Raw genomic sequence first — 23,017 nt, 5'->3', positions numbered from 1 at the left:
AAATCACGGCATCGAATGGTAATAAAGGGTAATTAAAATAATTATTCTTAAAGCATAGGAAACATGTATTTCACAAATATCACATAATAAGGAAGGGAAAGTAAAACCATGCAATTAACATGAATAAGTGAGTGAAGGATTTGAATAAATCACTTAAATCAGGTACAAAATATATCATAAAATATGGGTTTATCAATCCCTTACCATTCCTAGCTATAGTACCTTCTTAGGTTGCAGGCGTGCCATGACCTGGGAAGCTCTCGCCCCTCGAGTTTGGATAGTCTGTAGTAGCCCTTCTCAAGTACTTCTATGACTCGGTAGGGTCCTTTCCAGTTTGCTGCCAGCTTTCCTTCTCCGGGTCGAGTTGTTCCAATATCATTTCGGTTTAGGATGAAATCATTCTCAGCGAATCCTCTTGGCACTACCTTTTGATTATACCTGGAAGCCATTCAACGTTTTAGTGCTTCTTCCCTGATCCGAGCTCTTTCTTGGATTTCAGGAAGTAGGTCGAGCTCTTCCCTTTGAAGTTGGGAGTTGGCTTCTTCATTGTAATGAACCACTCTAGGCGACCCTTCCTCGATCTCTACTGGGATCATTGCCTCTGTTCCGTATGCTAATCGGAAGGGTGATTCCTTTGTGGTGGAATGTGGCGTTGTTCGATATGCCCATAGGACTTGTGGGAGTTCTTCGGCCCAAGCTCCCTTTGCGTCTTGTAATCTCTGTTTTAGCCCAGCCAATATGACTTTGTTGGCAGCTTCGGCTTGTCCATTGGCTTGGGGATGTTCGACGGAAGTGAACTGGTGCTTTATGTTTAAGTCGGCTACTAATTTTCTGAAGTCTGCATCTGTGAATTGGGTGCCATTGTCCGTGGTGATGGAGTATGGGACCCCGAACCTTGTGACGATGTTCCTATATAGGAATTTTCGACTTCTTTGAGCAGTAGCGTTAGCTAGGAGTTCTGCCTCGATCCACTTTGTGAGATAGTCTACCCCTACTATGAGGAATTTAACTTGTCCCGATCCCTGAGGAAAGGGTCCGAGAAGGTCGAGTCCCCATTTTGCAAATGGCCAAGGTGAGGTTACGCTGATGAGCTCATCTGGCGGGCGATGTGAAAGTTGGCGTGTTTTTGACATGGTGGACATGTCTTTACGAACTCTGTGGCCTCCTTTTGTAGAGTTGGCCAATAAAATTCTGCCCGGAGTACTTTTTTGGTGAGCGCTTGTGCTCCGAGATGATTGCCACATATGCCACTGTGTATTTCTTCTAAAACTTCCTTCGTGTTGGAAGTCGGTACACATTTTAACAATGGTATTGAAATTCCTCTTTTGTATAGAGTATTGTTTATAATAGTGTAGTATTGTGCCTCCCATTTTAACCTTTTTGCCTCCCTCTCATCTGTAGGAAGCGTTTCTGTTTTGAGGTAGTTAATTATAGGAGTCATCCATCCTTGATCTAGACCTGTTATGGCTAGGACTTTTTCCTCTTTCGAGATTAACGGGTCCTGTAGTATTTCCTGGATGAGGCTTCTATTGTTGCCTCCTGGTTTGGTACTGGCTAGTTTTGAGAGTGCGTCAGCTCGGGCATTCTGTTCGCGGGATATGTGGCAGATCTCATATTCCCGGAATTGTCCGAGCTGTTCCTTGGTTTTACCCAGGTACTTTTTGATGCACGGAAAACTTGTCTCATAACAAATTTCCTTCGGCAAGTGTACCGAATTTGTCGTCAAGTAAAAACTCACAATAGAGTGAGGTCGAATCCCACAGGGATTGATTGATCAAGCAACTTTAATTAGAGGAATATTCTAGTTGAGCGAATCAGAATTTGAGTTGAGAATTGCAGAAAATTAAATGGCGGGAAAGTAAATAACAGAAAAGTAAATGCTAGAAATAAAGAGTTGAATGTAGATGACGGAAAGTAAATTGCAGAATCTTAAATGGGAATGGGGTAATTGCTCATAAAAGTAAATGACAGAAATTAAAGAGAATGGGTAAGATCAGAAATGGGGAGTTCATTGGGCTCAGGAGATGTTGCATTATCCGGATCAATTTCATTTTCATCTCTTCCTCAATCAATGCACTCATTGATCTCCTTGGCAATCTTAAGTGATCGAATTACAATTTCTTGTAATTCAATCTCTCAAATCTTGATCAATAGCCAATTCCTTGGTCAATTGCTCATGAGAAAAGATGAAGTATGGTCATTGATTATACCACATGCATTTCCCAAATAAAGTGTTGAGAGGATTATAGTCACATATCCATCCAAACCCAATTTGGTCCAGCATGAGAAAGCATTTCTAGCATGATCTCTTCATTCCTCTTTCAAGGTTCAGAAGATATCCAAGTTTGAATAGCTTCTTTTCCAAGATAACTACCCAATTGGATGAAGATCGAAAGCTTTCAAGTAAAATCAAGAGAAAAGATAGAAGAAGAATAATGAAAACTAGTATTGATCCATCAAATTACAACAGAGCTCCCTAACCCAATGAAAGGGGTTTAGTTGTTCATAGCTCTGGATAATGAAAACAAAGATGGAGAATACATGATGAAACTAGAAGTGCAGAGAAAGTAAAATACAGAGAGTAGTTCTATGCCAAGAGGCTCCCTATAATTTCCAACTCTCCTTTTCTAATTCAAAGCTACTCCTATATATACTACTCTTCTGATCTTCTAGTTGGCTCTTCAAGTCTTGGGTTTGGGCCTTTGGATGAAGCAGTTATCTTCTTTATTGGGCTTAGTTTTACTTGCAGAGAGAAAGTGTGAAGTGGGCAGAGACTTTAGCTCAGGACGTTAGTGGTGTTAACGTTTAAGTGGAAATGTGGGTTCGAGAACGTTAGTGACAAACACCTTTTTCACTAACGTTCCTCACCAAAGTAAGAGCCACGTTAACTCCAACGTTAGTGGCACAAACGTTGCCACTAACGTTGCCTCTTTGTCCTTCGCACACGTTATTAGGACTTACCTTTCCCAATAACGTTGAGAAGTCTCCCCCTTCCCTACGTTAGAGTCCACATTAACTTAGTTAACGTGGCTCTTTTAACGTAGGCTTGCCAACCTTCGAGAACGTTAGTGACACTTACCTTTGTCACTAACATTCCAATGTGCCCCTATTTCTCATGTTAGAATCCACGTTAACTAGGTTAACGTGGCTTCTAACGTGGCCATGCTAGCCATCTCCAACGTTAGTGACAAAGTTGAGTGTCACTAACGTTGGCTCATCATTCCCTTATCCACGTTAGCTTCCACGTTAACTAAGTTAACGTGGGAGTTAACGTGGCTCATAGTGGCTTGTGTGGGTTCATTCCAACGTTAGTGACAATGTTAGGTGTCACTAACGTTGGCGATCACATTCTTGCTTCACGTTAACTTCCACGTTAACTAAGTTAACGTGGGAGTTAACGTGGCTTATGGAGGCTTGGCCAACGTTAGTGACAAAGGTGAATGTCACTAACGTTGGCTTCTCTCTTGCTTCTTAACGTTAGAGCCCATGTTAACTAAGTTAACGTGGCTCTTAACGTGGCCACTTATGAGCTTGGTCCAACGTTAGTGACAAAGGTAAGTGTCACTAACGTTGGCTCCATTTCCTTTCCTCCACGTTAGAGTTCACGTTAACTTAGTTAACGTGACTCTTAACGTGGGCGATGATGGCTTCGAGAGCGTTATTGGCGATTACTTTTCTCATTAACTTTGCAAGTTACTCCCATTCCACGTTAGGAGTTACGTTAATTAGATTAACGTGGCTGCTAACGTGGTTCTTCCTTGCTTCCTTTGTCCTGAAATCAAGCAATAGAGTGCATCAAAGTTCTAGTCCAAGTCATGGGAAGTACAACATCCAATTTGTCATTAAATTCATGCAAAATCCTCATGAAATCATGTAAAGTGCACAATGTATGCTTGAATCAAGATGTAAGTGAATATCTATCCAAAACTAGCTTATTTTCTAAGGAAATGCATGAAACTACCCTAAAAACAGTAAAGAAAAGGTCAGTGAAACTGGCCAAAATGCCCTGGCATCACTTTTTCATATTGGGGTCCTTGGCTTGGTAGCTCCCCGTTATTTGTGAAGTGATCACTTGTGAGTCGCTGAAGATAATGAGTCTTTGAGCTCTAACCTCTTTAGCCAGCTTTAAACCAGCTAGTAGTGCCTCATATTCCGCCTGGTTGTTTGAGACAGGGAACCCGAATTTGAGAGAGAGTTCGATTTGGGTTCCTTGATTACTTTCAATTATCACTCCTGCGCCGCTTCCTGTCTTATTCGAGGAATCGTCCACGTAGAGATTCTATTCTGTGGGGGTTTCCGGGGTGTCTGTAAATTCTGCAATGAAGTCGGCTATGTACTGTGATTTGATGGCTGTCCGAGCTTCATATTGGAGGTCAAACTCGGATAACTCGACTGCCCATTGTAAAATTCTGCCTGCTAGATCTGTTTTCTGCAATATCCCTTTTATGGGCTGGTTGGTCCGAACCTTAATGCTGTGAACTTGGAAGTACGGGCGAAGTCGTCGAGATGTCAGTATGAGAGCATAGGCAAACTTTTCTATTTTTTGGTAGTTCAGCTCGGATCCTTGTAATGCTTTACTGATGAAGTATACGGGTTGTTGCCCTCTGTCGTCTTCTCGAACTAGTGCTGAGGCTACTTCCCGACTTCCTACCGCGAGGTATAATATGAGTGGTTCTCCTTCTCATGGCCGAGATAGGATAGGTGGCTGTCCTAGAAATTTTTTGAATTCTTGGAAGGCTTGTTCGCACTCCGTTGTCCATTCAAACCTCTTTCCTTTCCTTAGAGTAGCATAGAAGGGAAGAGATCTTATCGCTGATCCCGCTAGGAATCTGGACAAGGCTGCCAATCTCCCGTTGAGTTGTTGTACCTCTTTGACACAAGTTGGGCTCTTCATGTTAAGTATGGCCTGACATTTATCCGGATTTGCCTCAATTCCTCTTTGTGTGAGCATAAAACCTAAGAACTTGCCAGCTTCTACTGCAAAGGTGCATTTTGCAGGATTGAGTCGCATGCCATGCTTCCTTATAGTGTCGAACACTTGGACCAGGTCGGACAATAATGTCTCTTCACTTTGTGTTTTTATCAACATGTCGTCCACATAGACTTCCATGACTTTTCCGATATGATCCGAAAAGACCTTATTCATTAGCCTTTGATAAGTAGCTCCCGTATTTTTGAGACCAAAGGGCATCACAATGTAGCAGTAGTTTGCTTTTGGTGTTAAGAATGAGGTTTTTCTTGATCAGGTGGATACATTGGGATTTGATTGTATCCGGAATATACATCCATAAACGAGAGGTATTTATATCCGGAGGAGGCATCTACCAGGGCGTTGATACTTGGGAGTGGATAAGGGTCTTTTGGGCAGGCTTTGTTGAGATCAGTGTAGTCAGTGTACCTTCGCCACTTCCCATTTGATTTTTTCACCAAGACGACGTTAGCTAACCATAGTGGGTACTTGACTTCTCTTATGAATCCTGCCTCCAGTAGAGCTTGTACCTGTTCTTCCACAGCTTGGGATTGTTCGGGTCTGAGCTTTCTATGCCTCTATTGTACTGGCCGAGATCCGGAGTAGACTGCTAGCTTATGACACATTAACTCGGGGTCTATGCCTGGCATGTCTGCAGCCTTCCACGCAAAGAGATCGGCGTTTTCTCGTAATAACTGTACGAGTGATTCTTTTATGTCTCCTTTTAGAATCGTGCCAATATTGGTTGTTTTGTCTAGGATGTCTCCGATCTGGACTTTCTCTACTTCACCTTCAGGTTGTGGATGGAGTTCTTCTCGCCTCTGAATTCCACAAAGTTCGATTGTGTGGAATTCTTCTCCTCTGCCTCTGAGGTTTAGACTTTCGTTATAACAGCGGCGCGCCATCTTCTGATCTACTTTTATTGTAGCTATCCCTTCTGCAGTTAGGAATTTTATGCATAGATGTGGAGTTGAAACTACTGCACCGAGTTGATTTAATGTTGTCCGAACTATTAGGGCGTTGTAGGCTGAACTCACGTCGACCATGATGTAGTCTATTTTGAGTGTTCTAGATTGGTTTCCTTTTCCAAAGGTTGTGTGTAGCGGGACGTATCCTAGTGGTTGCACTGGAGTGTCTCCCAGTCCAAACAGGCTGTTTGGATATGCTTTGAGTTCTTTATCTTCCAGGCCGAGCTTGTCGAAGGAAGTTTTCAATAAGATGTCGGCGGAGCTCCCTTGGTCTATCAGTGTGTGGTGGAGATTTGCATTTGCCAGTATAATGGTGATGACCATGGGATCGTCGTGTCCTGAGATGATGTCGGGTGCATCCTCCTTGGTAAACGTAATTGTGGGGATGTCAGGTGCTTCCTCCTTTCCTCCGACATGATATACTTCTTTGAGATATCTTTTGCGAGATGATTGGGAGATTCCTTCTCCTGCGAACCCTCCGTGTATCATATGGACATGTCTTTCTGGCATTCGAGGTGATCGCTCGGTTCGTCCAACCTCCTCGTCTCTTCTCCTTTTTCTTTGCTTATCGTCCCGGGTGGCCAGATACCGATCTAGTTTTACTTCTCTTACTAATTTTTCTATGACATTTTTAAGTCAAAGCATTCGTTGGTGGAGTGTCCACATACTCGATGGTATTCACAATATTCATTCCGGTTTTCTCCTCCTCTTTTGCCTTTGAGTGGTCGAGCTGGGGGTATTTTTTTGTGTGGCAGACTTCTTTGTAAACATCCACCAGGGACACCCTAAGAGGGGTGTAATTATGATATTTTTTAATTTTTCCCCTTGTCGATCTTCCCTCTTTTTTGGACTCTTTATCTTTGTCTCGGTAGGCGAATCCAGATTTTGAGGTTTCTCCTAGTCGAGAATTTTCTTCCATGTTGATGTATGTTTCCGCTCGTTCCTGCACTTCATTCAGAGATGTGGGGTACTTTTTTGATATAGATTGGCTAAAAGGTCCCTCTCTTAGGCCATTTATGAGGCCCATGATGGCGGCCTCTGTTGGTAGGCTTTATATGTCTAGGCATGTTTTGTTGAATCTTTCCATGTAGTTGCGAAGGCTTTCCCGATCTCCTTGCTTGATTCCTAATAGGCTGGGGGCGTACTTAGCCTTATCCTTTTGGATGGAGAATCTGGCCAGGAAATTTTTGGCTAAGTTATCAAAGCTTGAGATGGACTTCGGAGGTAGGTTGTCGAACCATCTAATTGCTATCTTTGTGAGAGTCGTTGGAAAAGCTTTGCAGCGAACTGCATCTGAGGCGTCGGTGAGGTACATTCTACTTCTGAAATTGATGAGGTGATGGTTGGGATCTGTAGTGCCATCGTATAAAATCATATTCGGAAGTTTGAAGTCCTTGGGGATTTTGGTCTTCATGATTTCCCTAGTGAATGGAACTTGCTCTTTGCAAGAGTTATCCTCAGGGGTGGACCGAGTAGTTTTGTCTTTGAGATCGGCTTCGAGTTTTAGAAGTTTATCTTCTAATTCTCGGCGTCGCCTTACCTCTCTTTGTAGATCCTTCCCAACTTCTCGTTGGTGCTGGGTTTCTTTTTCAAGTTGCTTTAAACGATCTTGAAGCGCTTCTATCACTCCTGGATTTGATGAGTTTTTGTCCCCGTTAGATTCCGGGGTATCTTTCAGCGTATTGCCCGCGTTTTTGTGCCGTGTTCTATCCTCTAGATCTGAATCGTGGTCGTTATCATGGTCATCCGCCATGGTGATGGGATGACTTCCAAGGTTCCCGGCAACGGCGCCAATGTTCCAAGGGTTACTTGAAACTGTAGGTCGATCTCGGACGAGATCTTCTGTGCTGGTCGGAGATGATGTGTCCGGCTGGTGAGTGACGGCCAGAGCTATTGTATCTGACGTGTTGATCTAGCTGCACTACTGATCCTTTATCACCGGAGGATGGGGGTACCTGCAAGGGACTCCGATGCTTAAGTTAGCGAGGGTATTAGCAGGTTTTTATGTAGAATCAGAGTATGAGTTATACTTGGGTGCTCCAGTGTATTTATAATGGTGTGGAGTGACCTTTTTAGATAAGATAAGTTAGTTATCTTATTTTATCTTATCTTATCTTTGGGTGAGGTCAGCTTATCTTTAAGGGAACCGCCTTTATCTCTATAGGCTTGGACTGCCTTTGGATTTGGATCGTGTTCCTCTATTTGGGCCCTTTACTGGGCTTTCCTGTCGATTTGGCCGAGCTCTTTGAGAAGAGGTCGGATAGCCTGACCTGAAGAGGTCGGTCGCTTTGTTACTGATCATCCCAGGTCGGATAGCTCGACCCAGGGTGTGAACAGGAGGCTTCCTTAGTACTGCCAGATGCAGCTTGCATTCCAGTCAGACTCTGAGAAATCATATTGACTTGCTGAGTCAATATTTTATTCTGAGCCAATATGGCATTCAGAGTATCAATCTCAAGAACTCCTTTCTTCTGAGTTGTCCCATTATTCACAGGATTTCTTTCAGAAGTGTACATGAACTGGTTATTTGCAACCATTTCAATGAGTTCCTCGGCTTCTTCAGGCGTCTTCTTCAAATGAAGAGATTTACCAGCAGAGTTGTCCAATGACATCCTGGACAGTTCAAACAGACCATCATAGAATATGCATATGATGCTCCATTCTGAAAGCATGCCAGAAGGACACCTTCTGATCAATTGCTTGTATCTTTTCCAAGCTTCATAGAGGGATTCGCCTTCCTTCTGTCTGAAGGTTTGGACTTCCACTCTAAGCTTACTCAACTTTTGAGGTGGAAAGAATTTGGCCAAGAAAGCATTGACCAACTTTTTCCAAGAGTTTGGACTTTCTTTTGGTTGTGAGTCCAACCATGTCCTAGCTCTGTCTCTTACAGCAAAAGGGAAAAGCATAAGTCTGTAGACCTCAGGATTAACCCCATGGATCTTAACAGTGTCACAGATTTGCAAGAATTCAGCTAAAAACTAATGAAGATCTTCCAATGGAAGTCCATGAAACTTGCAATTCTGCTGCATTAGAGAAACTAATTGAGGCTTAAGCTCAAAGTTGTTTGCTCCAATTGTAGGAATTGAGATGCTCCTTCCACAGAAGTCAGAAGAGGGTGCAATAAAGTCACCAAGCATCTTCCTTGCTTCTCCACTATTGTTGTTATTTTCAGCTGCCACACTTCTTCTTTTTCAAAAATTTCTGTCAGGTCCTCTCCAGAGAGTTGTGCTTTAGCTTCTCTTAGCTTCCTCTTTAGAGTCCTTTCAGGTTCAGAATCAGCTTCAACAAGAATGTTCTTATCCTTGTTCCTGCTCATAAGAAAAAGAAGAGAATAGAGAAGAAGAGGAATCCTCTATGTCACAGTATAGAGATTCATTTATGTGAGTAAAAGAAAAGAACAAAAGAAGAATGATGTAGAGAGAAGAGATGAAGAATTCGAACACAGAGAGGGAGAGAGGGTTCGAATTATAAGAAGAGAAGTGTTAGTAAATAAATAAAATAAATAGAAAGAGATGAGAGAGAGTTTTCGAAAATAATTAAAAATAAAGGAAAAATATTTTTGTTTTTATTTTAATTATTAGTTAGAATTCGAAATTATTAGAAGGAATATAATAAAATTAAAGTTTAAAACAATTAGTTAATTAAAAAGGAATTTTGAAAAAGTGGTGAGGAGTTTTCGAAAATTAGAGAGAGAAAAGTAGTTAGGTAGTTTTGAAAAAGATAAGAATTTTAAAAAATCAAACAAAAAGTTAAGTAGTTAATTCAGAAAGATTTGAAAATCAATTTTGAAAAGATAAGAAGTTAGAAAAGATTTTGAAATCAAATTTTGAAAAGATATGATTGAAATTTATTTTAAAAAAGATTTGAAAAATAAATTTAAAAAGATTTGATTTTTTAAATTAAAGTTGATTACTTGACTAACAAGAAACTAAAAAATATGATTTTAGAATTTAAAGATTGAACTTTTCTTAATAGGCAAGTAACAGTTTAAAAAAATTTGAATCAAAACATTAAATGTTAACATTAATTTTGAAAATCATGAAATAAAAGTAAGAAAAAAAGATTTTGAAAATCAATTTTTAAAACTTTCAAAAATAAAAAAAATGAAAAAGATTTGATTTTTTTGAAAAATATTTGAAAAGATAAAATTTTTAAATTGAAATTTTGGCTTGACTAATAAGAAACAACTAAATTTTAAAAATTTTTGACTAAGTCAATCCAAAATTTCGAAATTTATGAGTGAAAAAAGGGAAAGATATTTTTTTGATTTTTGAATTTTAAATGAGGGGAGAGAAAAACACAAAAAAGACACAAGACATGAAAATTATGAATCAAAACAAGAAAAAAATACAAGAACACCTTGAATGTCAAGATGAACACCAAGAAATTATTTTTGAAAAGCTTTAAGAAAAGAAAGACATGCAAGACACCAAACTTAGAAATTTTTAATGTTGAGACACTAACAAATTGAAAATGCATATGAAAACAAACAACAAACACAAAACAAGAAAATCACCAGATTAAACAAAGGCAGTCATCAAGAACAACTTGAAGATCATGAAGAACACCATGCATGAGTTTTCGAAAATTTTAAAGAAAAATTAAAAAAATGCAATTGACACCAAACTTAAAATTTGACACTAGACTCAAACAAGAAACACAAAATATTTTTGGTTTTTATGATTTTATAATTTTTTTTTTCAAAAATTAATTAGGAAAGGAAAATAAAAGAAATCCAAAATTTTTAATAAGAATTACAGGAATCATGCAATGTTATTCTAAAGCTTCGGTCCAAAAGATTAGACATGGCCAATGGCCAGCCAAGCTTCAGCAGAGCATTACATACAATAGCCAAATTGATGGGAATCAAAAGGCTCCTGCAATGATAAGTGAAAGCCTCGGTCCAAAAAATTTAGACATGGCTTGACAGCCAGCCAGGCTTCAACAGATCATGATGAAACTCTAGAATTCGTTCTTAAAAATTCTGAAGAACAAAATAAAATATATATTTAAAATTTTTTTTATTTTTTGGAAAATAAAAATAAAAAGCTTAAAAATAAAATAAAATTACCCAATCTGAGCAACAAGATGAACCGTCAGTTGTCCAAACTCGAACAATCCCCGACAACGGTGCCAAAAACTTGGTGCACGGAATCGTGATTCACACTTTTATTCACAACTCCGATGCAACTAACCAGCAAGTGCACTGGGTCGTCCAAGTAATACCTTACGTGAGTAAGGGTCGATCCCACGGAGATTGTTGGCTTGAAGCAAGCTATGGTCATCCTTGTAAATCTCAGTCAGGCAGATTAAATTGATTATGAGGTTTTGATAATTAAAATATAAATAAAACATAAAATAAGATAGAAATACTTATGTAATTCATTAGTGGGAATTTTAGATAAGCATCTGGAGATGCTTTATTGCTTCTGAACTTCTGCTTTCCTATTACCTTCTTCCAACCATGCATTACCTCCTTCCATGGCAAGATGTATGATCCTCTCGGATGAAAACAAATCCATATGCGCTGTCACTGCACGGCTAATCATCTGTCAGTTTTCACTAGCATCAGAATAGGACCATTGTCCTTTTGCACACTGTCACTGCGCCCAACATTCGCAAGTTTGAAGCTTGTCACAGTCATCCCTTCCCAGATCCTACTCGGAATACCACAGACAAGGTTTAGACTTTCCGGATCTCAGGAATGCTGCCAATGGTTCTAGCCTATACCACGAAGATACTAATCGCACGGACTCGGTCCGTGTATTAGATATCCAAGAGAATATACTCCAGCTATCGTCCAATGACTACGTTGAACATCATGTAGACCGCTTTGTGGTTGTCAGGCACACGGATCTTGGCAAAGCGAGTAATGAAGATTGGGTGATTGTCAAGGGTCACCCCTTCATTCTGACTTAACTAAATTAAGAACAAGAGTATATCTTGGAGAAGAAGTAAGCGTGAATTGAAAGAAAAACTATAGTACTTGCATTAATTCATGAAGAACAGCAGAGCTCCACACCTTAATCTATGGGGTGTAGAAACTCCACCGTAGAAAATACATAAGTGAAAGAGGTCTAGGCATGGTCGTGAGGCCAGCCTCCAAATGTGTACAATGATCAAAACTGAAAGGAAGATAAAAAAGAAGACGTAAAATAAATCTCTAAAAGTAGTTTTTATACTAAACTAGTAACCTAGGGTTACAGAAAATGAGTAACTAAGTGCAGATAGTGCAGAAATTCACTTCCAAGGCCCACTTGGTGTGTGCTTGGGCTGAGCATTGAAGATTTTTCATGCTTAGGCTGTTCCTGGAGTTAAACGTCAGCTTTAGTGCCAGTTTAGGCGTTTAACTCCAATTCTGGTGCCAGTTTGGGCGTTTTACGCTAGAATGTTTTAGGCTGACTTTGAACGCCATTTTGGGCCATCAAATCTCGTGAAAAGTATGGACTATTATATATTTCTGGAAAGCTCAGGATGTCTAATTTCCATCGCAATTGAGAGCATGCCAATTGGGCTTCTGTAGCTCCAGAAAATCCACTTCGAGTGCAGGGAGGTCAGAATCCAACAGCATCTACAGTCCTTTTTCAGCCTCTGAATCAGATTTTTGCTCAGGCCCCTCAATTTTAGCCAGAAAATATCTGAAATCACAAAAAAATATCAAACTCATAGTAAAGTCCAGAAATGTGATTTTTGAATAAAAACTAATAAAAATATAATAAAAAGTAACTAAAACATACTAAAAACTATGTAAAAATAATGCCAAAAAGGGTATAAATTATCCGCTCATCACTCGACCCAGGGTATGAACACTAAGCAAAAAGAAAAAGTCCGAAGAAGCCAGCCAAAAAATCATAAACAGGTGTGTAATAGTTTGATTAAATGATCTTTAGTTCCTGGAATATACGGTGGTTGGGAGGTGCTGCAAAAGTTAGTATGCTAAAGACTTTCAAAAATAAATTTAGGTTGGATATGTTGGGCCTAATAGAAATAAAAAAGGAATTAATAACTAAATTTGATGAGTGACAGAACATGTTGGGAGTCTGTAAATTCTATTGGGACTTCTGGAGAGTTATTGCTAATGTGGGATGAAGCGGCTTTTAAACTGTATAACTGCTATAAAGGGGATAGATGGATGTGTATAGAAGTTGTGGTAAAAGATAATTTTCATTGTGCTATTTGTTTAGTGTATGGTCTACATGAGAGAGCTGAGAAGATATCCATGTTGGAAGAATTGAGTTATATTGCAGGATTGTGTCAGGTGCCGTGCTGTTTCTTGGGGATTTTAATGAAATTGTGCACTTGGAGGAAAGAAAATGAGCGACTACATTATCAGCGTCTGTGGCAGAGGTTAAGACATGGATAAATGATATGGAGTTGATTGATTTGGCACTGAATGACAGAAGGTATACATGGTTTAGAGGACATTCATGCAGTCATATCGATAGGAGCGTAGTCTCCGTAGGGTGGCTTGATGTATACCCGGAGCTGTGCCTAAGGAGTGGCCCGAGAGGTTTATCGGATCACTGCCCTTTGATTATGGAAGACAGCAGAAGGATTGAGGGGCCACAACCATTCCATAGCTTGAACTCGTGGTTCACGCATGAAGGATTCTTGAGAATGGTGAAGAAAGAATGGAGGGAACTAGGTGATGTGCAATTCTTGCAGAAGATGAAAGCACTGTCAGAACCACTATGTAGATGGCATAAGCAGCATTTTGGGGATATGGCTGAGCAGATAAAGAAGCTTGAGGAAGAAATTAGGAAGGTGGATGATATAGTTAGTAGTGGACAATATGATGGTACAACAGAGGCTAGGAGAAGGGCATTAGTGAGGTGCTGCGAAAAGTGGTATCTAAGATAGGAGATGCATTGGAAGCAAATGTCAAGATCTCGACACGCCAATAAGATGGATCGGAACAGAAGGTACTTCCATAATATAGCTTCGGCGAGAAAGAGGAATAACCAGATTGAGTCGTTGGTCCTTAATGGGAGGATAGTAAGGAATCAAGCAAGAATCAAGATTGCAGTTCGGGACTTCTACAAAATCCTGTACCACCAGGAAGCGTCCCCAAGGGTGACCTTTAAGGATGGATTAGTTAATCGCTTAGAGAGGGAGGAAGCGGAAACTCTAGAGACGCTACCATCAGTAGAGGAAGTGAAGGAGGCAGTTTGGGATTATGAATCTTCTAAGGCTCCAGGGAGTGATGGATACAACATGTATTTTATAAAGAAGTGCTCGAATGAGATTGGAACGAAATATACTGCAGCTGTGATGAATTTCTTTGAGACTGCAAGATTACCAGCAGACGCTAATGTCACATGGGTAGCGCTGGCCCCGAAATTCGTTGAGGCTAAGGAGATAAAAGATCTTAGACCTATCAGTATGGTTGGGTGTGTCTATAAGGTAATCTCTAAATTGTTGACATGAAGGATGCGGAGTGTTATGCCAGGCTTAGTTGGAGAGTCACAGAGTGCCTTTGTGAAGGGGAGAAAGATACATGATGGAGCGTTAATTGCATATGAAATAGTGCAATGGTTGAAACAGAAGAAGAAGGCATCAGCGATTATTAAACTCGACTTCCAAAAAGCATATGACAGAGTCAAATGGTGCTTTGTTGATACTGTGCTGGAGAAGATGGGATTTGGAAGAACATGGAGGGCATGGGTTAGGGAATGTATTACATCGGCTTCAATCTCTATTATGGTTAATGGGTCACCATCGAAACCATTCAAAATGGAGAGGGGACTACGTCAAGGTGACTCTTTATCACCATTTTTTTCGGATATCTCCACTCTTAGTCGGTAGGGACAATATAGAGTTATCACACTTACAATTTGCTGATGACACTATATTGTTTTGTCCGCCGGAGGAGGAGACACTAAGAAACTATAAGAGGCTTCTGAGGTGCTTTGAAATGATGTCTGGCTTGAGCATTAACTTTGAGAAGTCCAACTTGATACCAGTGAACTGCAGCTCGGAGTGGATGAATCGGATGTGCCAGCTACTAGGTTGTAAAGAGGCAGCTCTACCGGTGAGATACCTTGGCATTAGTCTAGGAGCAAATCTGCGGTTGGTAAAAACTTGGAAGCCACTTCTAGATAAGGTGGAAGAGAAACTTAGCTTGTGGAAAGCAAAGATTCTTAGCAAGGCTGGTAAGCTGGTATTTATTAAGTCGGTAATTAACAGCCTACCTATTTATTACCTGAGTTTGTACAAGATGCCTAATGCGGTAGCACGAAGAATAATATCCTTACAGAGGAGGTTCTTTTGGGGGAAGGATGATGGTCGACCTGGTGTGGCCCTTGTGAAGTGGGAGCTGATCCAGGCACCAAAGAAGTTAGGAGGATTGGAGGTGGGTAATGCGGTGGTCTGGAATACAGCCTTACTATTTAAATGGTAGTGGCGGTTCTCGAAGGAAGACTGCCCTCTATGGAAGCAGATTGTATGCTCCTACAGTAGCTTGAACCCAAATCACTTGTTGTCAACTCAGACATTGCCGAAGAAAGGGGGTCCGTGGAGAGATATATGTCAAGTGCAAATAAAAGAGCAACATGTCAGGCAGAAGATGATTGATGGCCTTGCTATGGAAGTAGGAGATGGAAGATCCACCAGATTTTGGGAGGATACATGGCTACAAGTGGGGAAGCTGAAAGACTCCTTTCCGAGACTCTTCTTGATTTCAAACCAAAAAGAATCAGTAATTGGGGAGTGTGGGTTCTGGGATGGGATATAGTGGGTTTGGCACTTCCAATGGAGAAGAGAACTATGACAGTGGGAGACAGATACATTGAACCAACTGCTTCATGTCCTACAATCTGTTAGACTGATAGCAGATGTGCAAGATAGAGTCGTGTGAAAATTTTATAAGGAATGCATTTATTCTACTAATTCTTTTGTGCAGGCTTTGCAAGAAGAGACTTTGGATGAGGAGTTACTGAGATACAGGTTCACAAAGGAGATCTGAAAAGGCCTAGTTCCGCCTCGAGTGGAGTTATTCGCCTGGTTTGTGTTGGTAGGCCGGGTCAATACAAAGGACCGGCTAAGTAGGTTGGGGATCTTACAACAGAATGATGTTTTGTGCATGCTGTGTAAGAAACGTGCTGAAAATATACAACATCTATGTATTACTTGTGAGAACTCTTGGCAGGTGTGGTGTGCTTGGATATCAGCGTTTGGAGAGACGTCGGTTGTTCCTGGTAACTTGAAAGAGCTTTATGAAAGTTGGAGATCTGTGCCGATGAGAAAAGAGAGGCGTAAGTATTGGATACTTGGATTCTTCTCAGTCATATGGATTATTTGGCTACGCCGGAATGATGCTATATTTCAAAGCAAGGAAACAGGAATTGGCAAATGCGTGGAGCAATCATTTTCATGTGCTACGGAATGGTGTTGTAAATAACCCATGTTGTTGATGGCTATGCCGGAAATGACATAGGAGTTGTTACGTATTTATAGTTATTGTCTTAGTATTACTTTGCTCCACTTGTGTGTTGAGCTCTTACTTTCAAAAAAAAGATTTTAATATGGTATCAAATTTGAGTTCTAAAACAAGTGCATCCATCTCCTCTTTCAATTTCTACTCGCATTGCTAATTCGTCCTCATCCATCTCCTCTTTTAATCTCTACTCAGCGTTGCCAATTCTACTAATTGTTTATTCCATTCTCTTCCATTCTCTTCCACTAGCTTTTCATTCATTCAAAAATAAAAGAGCTTTTTAAAATTTTATTTTGCTGTGCTTAAAAAATTTTACTATTTTATTTTTGTAAATTAAATTTAAAAATTAAATGGTGTGAAATTTAAGTTTAATTTTTTTTTGTTATATTCAACTATTTTTTGTTATATTCAGCTGGTTTTTTTTTTTTAATTTCAAGCTCATTCAATGTATTTTTCAATTTGATGGAAATATGATCATTTTTCTATTAGTGTATTTTTTACTTTTTTTTTTCTGGTGCATTTTTTTGTGTTTCTTTCTTTGAGAAAAATCCAAAATAGCTCCTGACAATTACCTTAAAAGACAACGAGGTCCTTGACAAAAATAAAACCCAACTCGGCCCTTGACAATTACCTCGAAAGGACAACGAAGTCCCTGTGCCAAAAAAAAAAGTCTATTTTTTTAGCACATGGGCAAATCAGTCCCAAAAAAAAGATCAGGGCCAGATTGGGTGTTTTTTTTTTTCTTGAGAACCTCGTTGTCATTTCGAGATAATTGTCAGGGTCAAATGGGGTATTCATTCTTTTTTTTTATTATTCAAAGCCCCTCTACCGATGATAAAAGAAACAAATATCTAAAAGTGTAAATTCAACAATAATTGGCACAAGGCATAAAGATTCATTATTATTTATATTCAAATATAAAGACTCATTTATATTCTTATTCAATATAGGGTGTGTTTGGTTTTGCGTTAGAAAGAAGAGAAGTACGTTTGAGTGCATTGAACGCTTCCTCTCTTGTAGTCCCTTTAGTATTCAAATATTTCAAATATATAATTATATTTTTTTTATTAAATTTTTACTTTTGATTTTGTATTAAAAAAATATTTTTGTTTGGCTTTGTAAAAATTTGTAAGTGTAATTCTTGTATATTAATTTATTATTATAATTTTTTTATAATATAAATTATTGATCCCATTAAAAAGAACAAAGTAAATAAAAAACTAATTATAATTAAGAATAAAATCATAAATAATTAAAATTTATAGTTTAAAATAATATTAAATAAAAGAGTATCGAGAGTATTAAAAAAATTATAAGTAATATAATTTAATAAGTATATTTTGATATATTTTTCATATATTATTTTTGCTTTTGATATAAAAATTATTTTGTTAATTTTTATATATTATTTTTATTTTAGTAAGTAAATGTTAATTTTATTATAAAATTAATTTATAATATCTATTTAAATATCTAAATTAAAATGAAAAAATAATAAAAAAAATTATTTAAGTTGATGTTTATTTTGGTAATTTTTTATCTAAAAATAATTTTGAGTAGTGTAATCCAAACAATATTTACTTTACTATAATCCATTTTGATAAAGATTAACAAACATAAATCACTTTAACACAAACTAAATTTTCATCAAAATCAAATTTGCAAAATCAATTTTATGCAAACTCCCGTTTACAAACTGAAATCCAAACACACACATAATCTCCTCTTTTTCAAATTTCAACCGTATTCTCATTTTCAAAGCCAAATTCAACTATACTCTCAAGTTATATGATTTATTTGTTTTTACTTGAATTTTGTATTTATCTTTTAATATTAATATAATTTTTTATATTTAAAAATATTAATTTTAAATATTTCTCATTTTAAAATATCCACTTTACATTATTTTTGTTAAACATCGTGACCGTCTCTTTAACAAAATAAGAAAAATAATTTTTTTATGAAAATAATTTATTTAAAATAACAAATTATAATTGAATAAAAATATCATTTTAAATTCTAAAATATTAAAAATACATTTTAAAAATAGACTAACCGAACATATTCATTATTTTCAACATTTGAAAATGAATTCTCTTTTCACAAACCAATCCCATTTTTTAAAAAGTGAAAAGATAAAAACGAAAATCATTTTCAGAAAATGAAAACCAAAAACAAAAACAAAAAAATATTTTCATAAGCCAATCAGTCCCTTTAGTTTCAGTGTGTCAAAATCTAGTTCTACACAACAACATAGCCACAAACTAATCATCTAGAGTATGTACAACAAAATCATTTAAATCATCCTGCTTAACAATCATTTCACTTTTCAGATTTAATTTTGAAAAGTTATGGAACTTTCTTTTCTTCCTTTTTTAGATTATAAGGAACATTTTCTTGGTAAATAGTCAATTAATCATTAGTTGAGCCGTCACTTTCCTCTGGTTTGACGAAAAATTCAATATGAGCTACCCGACCTGGTTGCTGATAGCCTATAGAATCAACATAGGAATGTGAGGCTAATGGTTTGGCAATTGAAACCAAATGCTGAACTTTCAACATTCCACCCCTCCCTATGCTTAACTTGCTTCCTCTATTTTCTTTAATCACACTGCTAGGCATATTAGAAGTTGTTGCTTTCAAGAACTTATATTTATACCTGGTAAATATATGCAAAGAAAAGACAAATGAATTTACAGAAATGGTATTTGTCATGTAAGAAATATTCAGAAAAGGGAAAAAAAAGTTATTACTTCACTGAAACTCGATTATCACACTGAAATGCCACTAATAGATCAGAATTTGCATAATACAGGAAGTCTATCTGGAGAGGGAGAAAAACAAAAAGATGAAATATGATGAATATGATAGATAGTACTGGATCAAAATTAAGGAAAGCAAACAAAATCCAAGAATTGAGAAAATGTATGCTAGACTAGGATATTATCTTGTTCATTGTTTCCTCCCCTTTGATCCAAATAACCTAAAGGAAGCAGACAGAGTTTTCGTGATGGACAATTGTTCATTCAAATCATCAAATGCTTATCACTAGACAAAAAAACTATAGCTAAGATGCAATTTTATTTCTTTTAAGTATATGAGAACCACGTCTTGTTAATTATAGGCATTATGGAGTAGAACATGAAGCCTCAGTTACTATTGGCTAACACTACAAAATGTATAACCTCTCTGTTTCAGTACCAAATTGATCTATTAGAGTCTGTTTGGAACTGAAAATATAAAGAAATGAATTCATTTCTAAATTCAAAACTCATATTAACCCTAAATGCTAAACCTGTACAACTAAATTCATCTATTGAACTATCAATTTATCAAATGTGACTAACCAAACTCTTATTGCATAGTCACTCTTAATGATGGGCATTAAGGCATGTTACTATCAAAATATAATTAGTCTAAACTGCAACTAGCATGTAACCATTTATGAATTCAAACTTGAAGCAAAATGGACCTGCAAGTCTCCATGTCCTTCGGCTCTTAATGTAACAGAAGGAGGATCTGGCTCTAAAATAACCTGGATGCTTGACCCGGGCCATTCAAGATCTTCAATAGCTTCCTTTAGAGCTGCAGACTAGGCATAGATCAATTACCATTAACATACAAACAGAAATGTTTGCCGTCTTGTTCTATAGTAATTACAAGCAAATGTTTCATCCATGGATTACAGATTAAAAAATGGTAGAAAAATCAACCTACTCATTGTACCAAAAGGTTCATTGATATCTCGAATTTGTTTGATTGATGGGATTAGTTAGATACCAAGTCATTGGAGGGATAGTTTACCTTAACTGTAAAGGTTAAGGGATTTGTCCCAGCTGGTTCAAAATTGTAGTCCCATGCAACTGTTTCGGGAATTCTTGTTCTGATCTCTGCACAAATGCTTGCATCCATCGAATCTACAGATCTAAAGCAAGACAGAAAAGACACCTTTACAAGGTTGTTGGTGGAGAGACTAAACATCGTAACTCCTAAGAGAATTAATTGATTTAATTCATTATATATATTATGCATTTAAACCATCTTTGTGGCTACTCAGCAGAATAACAGATTCAACAAGTTCTTGACAAACAATTTGTTTAAAAAAAAGGAAACAAAGTTTGACAGGAAGAAGTTCTACTGAATTGCCGTCCGTAATTAATTTTTGTTCTATCAATCACCTTTGTTTCCAGCAATACAAGATACTTAGTTTCAGAACTTGTGGGTTTCGAGTTAAAATTGTGGGGAGCTAGCTCGTGGAATATATTGCAACTTGCAAACCGTGAGTGTATGTATGTCATATATTGTTTTTCCCCTGTAGAAGATGGTTTTTCACCTGGAAGGGCATGTTATTCTTTTCTTTTCTTTTCTTTTTTTTTTTTTTTTGATTATTTTCTACAGTCCAATTACTTTGCAAGACAGACTGAATTTGTACTAATCACTAGCTGTTAACAGTAAATGGATCTCAGAATGAGCATTGGGTTATCTATTAAGATCCATTCTAATCAAATGAGTGCCAACTGCCAACAAGTATCTATAGAGTATCAACAGGTTTTAAATTGTTGTCGCAATTGTGTTGTGATCCTAGAATATGGAGGGAAAATCAATTACAGTTGCAGCATTTATGAATCCCTAAATACAAACTCCAATCCTTTAATTTTTTCCGAATCTGTAGCATAATAAAGTAGCTAAGGCATTTAAGATGAAAAAAAAAAAATGCAAAGAGGAAGAGGTACACACTTGAGGAGAAGCTGCATATCAGGACCTGGATATTGAATCTGAATGGGGGTGGAGTGAGCAGGAACCGAGAAAGCATTCAAGCATTCCACAAAAATCCCCAAACTAAGTCCAAAACGAGGTCGTACTTGAGCGTTATAATCATAGCGAACGAACAGCTGAATAATGAAACAAGTAAATTAAAGCGGGAAAATTCAATTTAAACCCTAAAGTAGAAGCCGTAAATTGGATGAAATAAAGGTACCTCGCGTTTGAGATAAAGCTTGGCTTGGAGGCAACCGCTTTCTTGAACGACGAGGACAATGCCGTGTTCGGATAACTCCAAGACGGCGTCCTGGTGGCGCTTCCATCGAACGGCGGAGAGGGCGTCAACAAGGCCTTGAATGTGTTCAAGCTGGCACACAAGCTCTGGCCTCTCCTCCTCTGTACCCGACGCACTCATTCTCACCTCTCACTTGCTTTGATTTTCCAGTTCACTAGTAAAACGCTTCAGTGTTCACTGGGTTTTATCCAAATTGACCCAATACTCCCAAAGAATCGGATAAAGGGTGAGATTTTGGTATCAAAAAGGCTTTAATACTCCGTTAAGGGTGACAATATGTGCCTAGGAGAGTTTCATCTAATTCGGTCGGATACTGTTCGTCAATCCAATTCGTAACGGATAGGATAAAATACCGGTAAAATTTTTATGTGGGTCGGATAGAATGAGGGTTAAGCCTCGATCCTCCTTGACCAATTCGCACTTTATATGTATATGTTATATACTTATTCTTTTTAAAAATATGTTTCAAATAGATGTGAAATTAAAGACTTCTTACTAAATACAAAAGATCTTTAGCTATTAAAAAAAATTATGAATTGATAATTTAATCAATTAATCTCCACATACAATCCTTTTCGCTATACAAGTCTTACAAGTCCTGAAAATCATTTGCCCCTAAAACGCGCCTCTACTGACACGTCTTGTCCACACGCCTCCTTAACAGATTTTTCAATCAATCAACGCGCGAATATATAACTTCCTTTTTCGAAAGGATTTCATTTCCTTTTTCGAATTTCTTTTGTGTTTTCTTACCTTCTCTCTTCGATCTCTTTCGTGCGTTTCTCTATGCGTTCTCCTTTGCCGTTTACGTGCGTTTCTCTCTCTGTTCTCTTTCTTCGGTTTTTTTTTTCGATTTTCATTGTTTCTGAAATCATTTTGAAGATAATGGATGATTCAACTTCAGATTGTTAGCTGAACCAGAGCAAAGTGGATTTTGAATTTGAATCCAATGAACTTCCTGAGGTATGGTTTAATTCCAGTTAATAATTTTGTTAGTAGTTTATGATTTGTGGGGTCGAATAATGTTGTAAACCTTGCCTGTGAAATTTGTTGTTCATTGTTCGTTGTTTAAACTGAATGTAATGTACAAGTTCTGATAATTTTTTGTATTTTATATTCAGACTTTAGGGTGTAAATCAGGAATATTTGGGTATATTTTAGGAAAGTTTGTGTATATTTACAGTTTATGACTTTTCATCTTACTGAGGGTGAATTGTCTTATTCTTTTAGTTGAATTGTTTTAGTTTCTGTTTGATGATGATTCATGAATCTGATTTTTTTTATTTTTTATGATGGTTTTATAGTTGTATTTTCATTCTATAGTTTATGCTTGTTTTAATATGGTGTATTTTGAACTTTTCTAGGTGTATTTTGCAGTCCCTCTGTGATGTCGATTAGCAGTTTGTTCCCAAGGTTGGGATGACTTTCAACGCCCTTGAAAATGCTGCAAAATTCTACAAGGATTATTCGAAAGCTGCAGGTTTTTCTACAAGAGTTCGGAGCACAAATAAGAAGGGAAACGAAATTAAGAATCAATTGATTACATGTAGCAGAGAGGGAAGATGGAAATCGAAAATATCTCCAACGAA

At 37.7% G+C, this 23,017-nt stretch overlaps 1 protein-coding gene across 1 annotated transcript; it reads right to left on the bottom strand.

The window, feature by feature from the left end:
* Positions 1 to 18,549: 18,549 nt before the first annotated feature.
* On the bottom strand, positions 18,550 to 21,826 carry LOC112772886 (uncharacterized). Its single transcript, XM_025817898.3, has 6 exons — positions 21,351 to 21,826; positions 21,110 to 21,264; positions 20,177 to 20,297; positions 19,845 to 19,964; positions 19,126 to 19,196; positions 18,550 to 19,031 (listed from the first exon to the last, which is right to left on the bottom strand). The coding sequence occupies exons 1-6, from the start codon at positions 21,546 to 21,548 to the stop codon at positions 18,785 to 18,787; spliced, it is 912 nt and encodes a 303-aa protein (XP_025673683.1). The 5' UTR covers positions 21,549 to 21,826; the 3' UTR covers positions 18,550 to 18,784.
* Positions 21,827 to 23,017: the final 1,191 nt, after the last annotated feature.

The sequence above is a fragment of the Arachis hypogaea genome, chromosome 18 (genome assembly GCF_003086295.3).
Source record: "Arachis hypogaea cultivar Tifrunner chromosome 18, arahy.Tifrunner.gnm2.J5K5, whole genome shotgun sequence".
NCBI lineage: Eukaryota > Viridiplantae > Streptophyta > Magnoliopsida > Fabales > Fabaceae > Arachis > Arachis hypogaea.
Note: the sequence above shows the minus strand (reverse complement) of the source record. Positions and strands in the feature narration are given on the sequence as shown.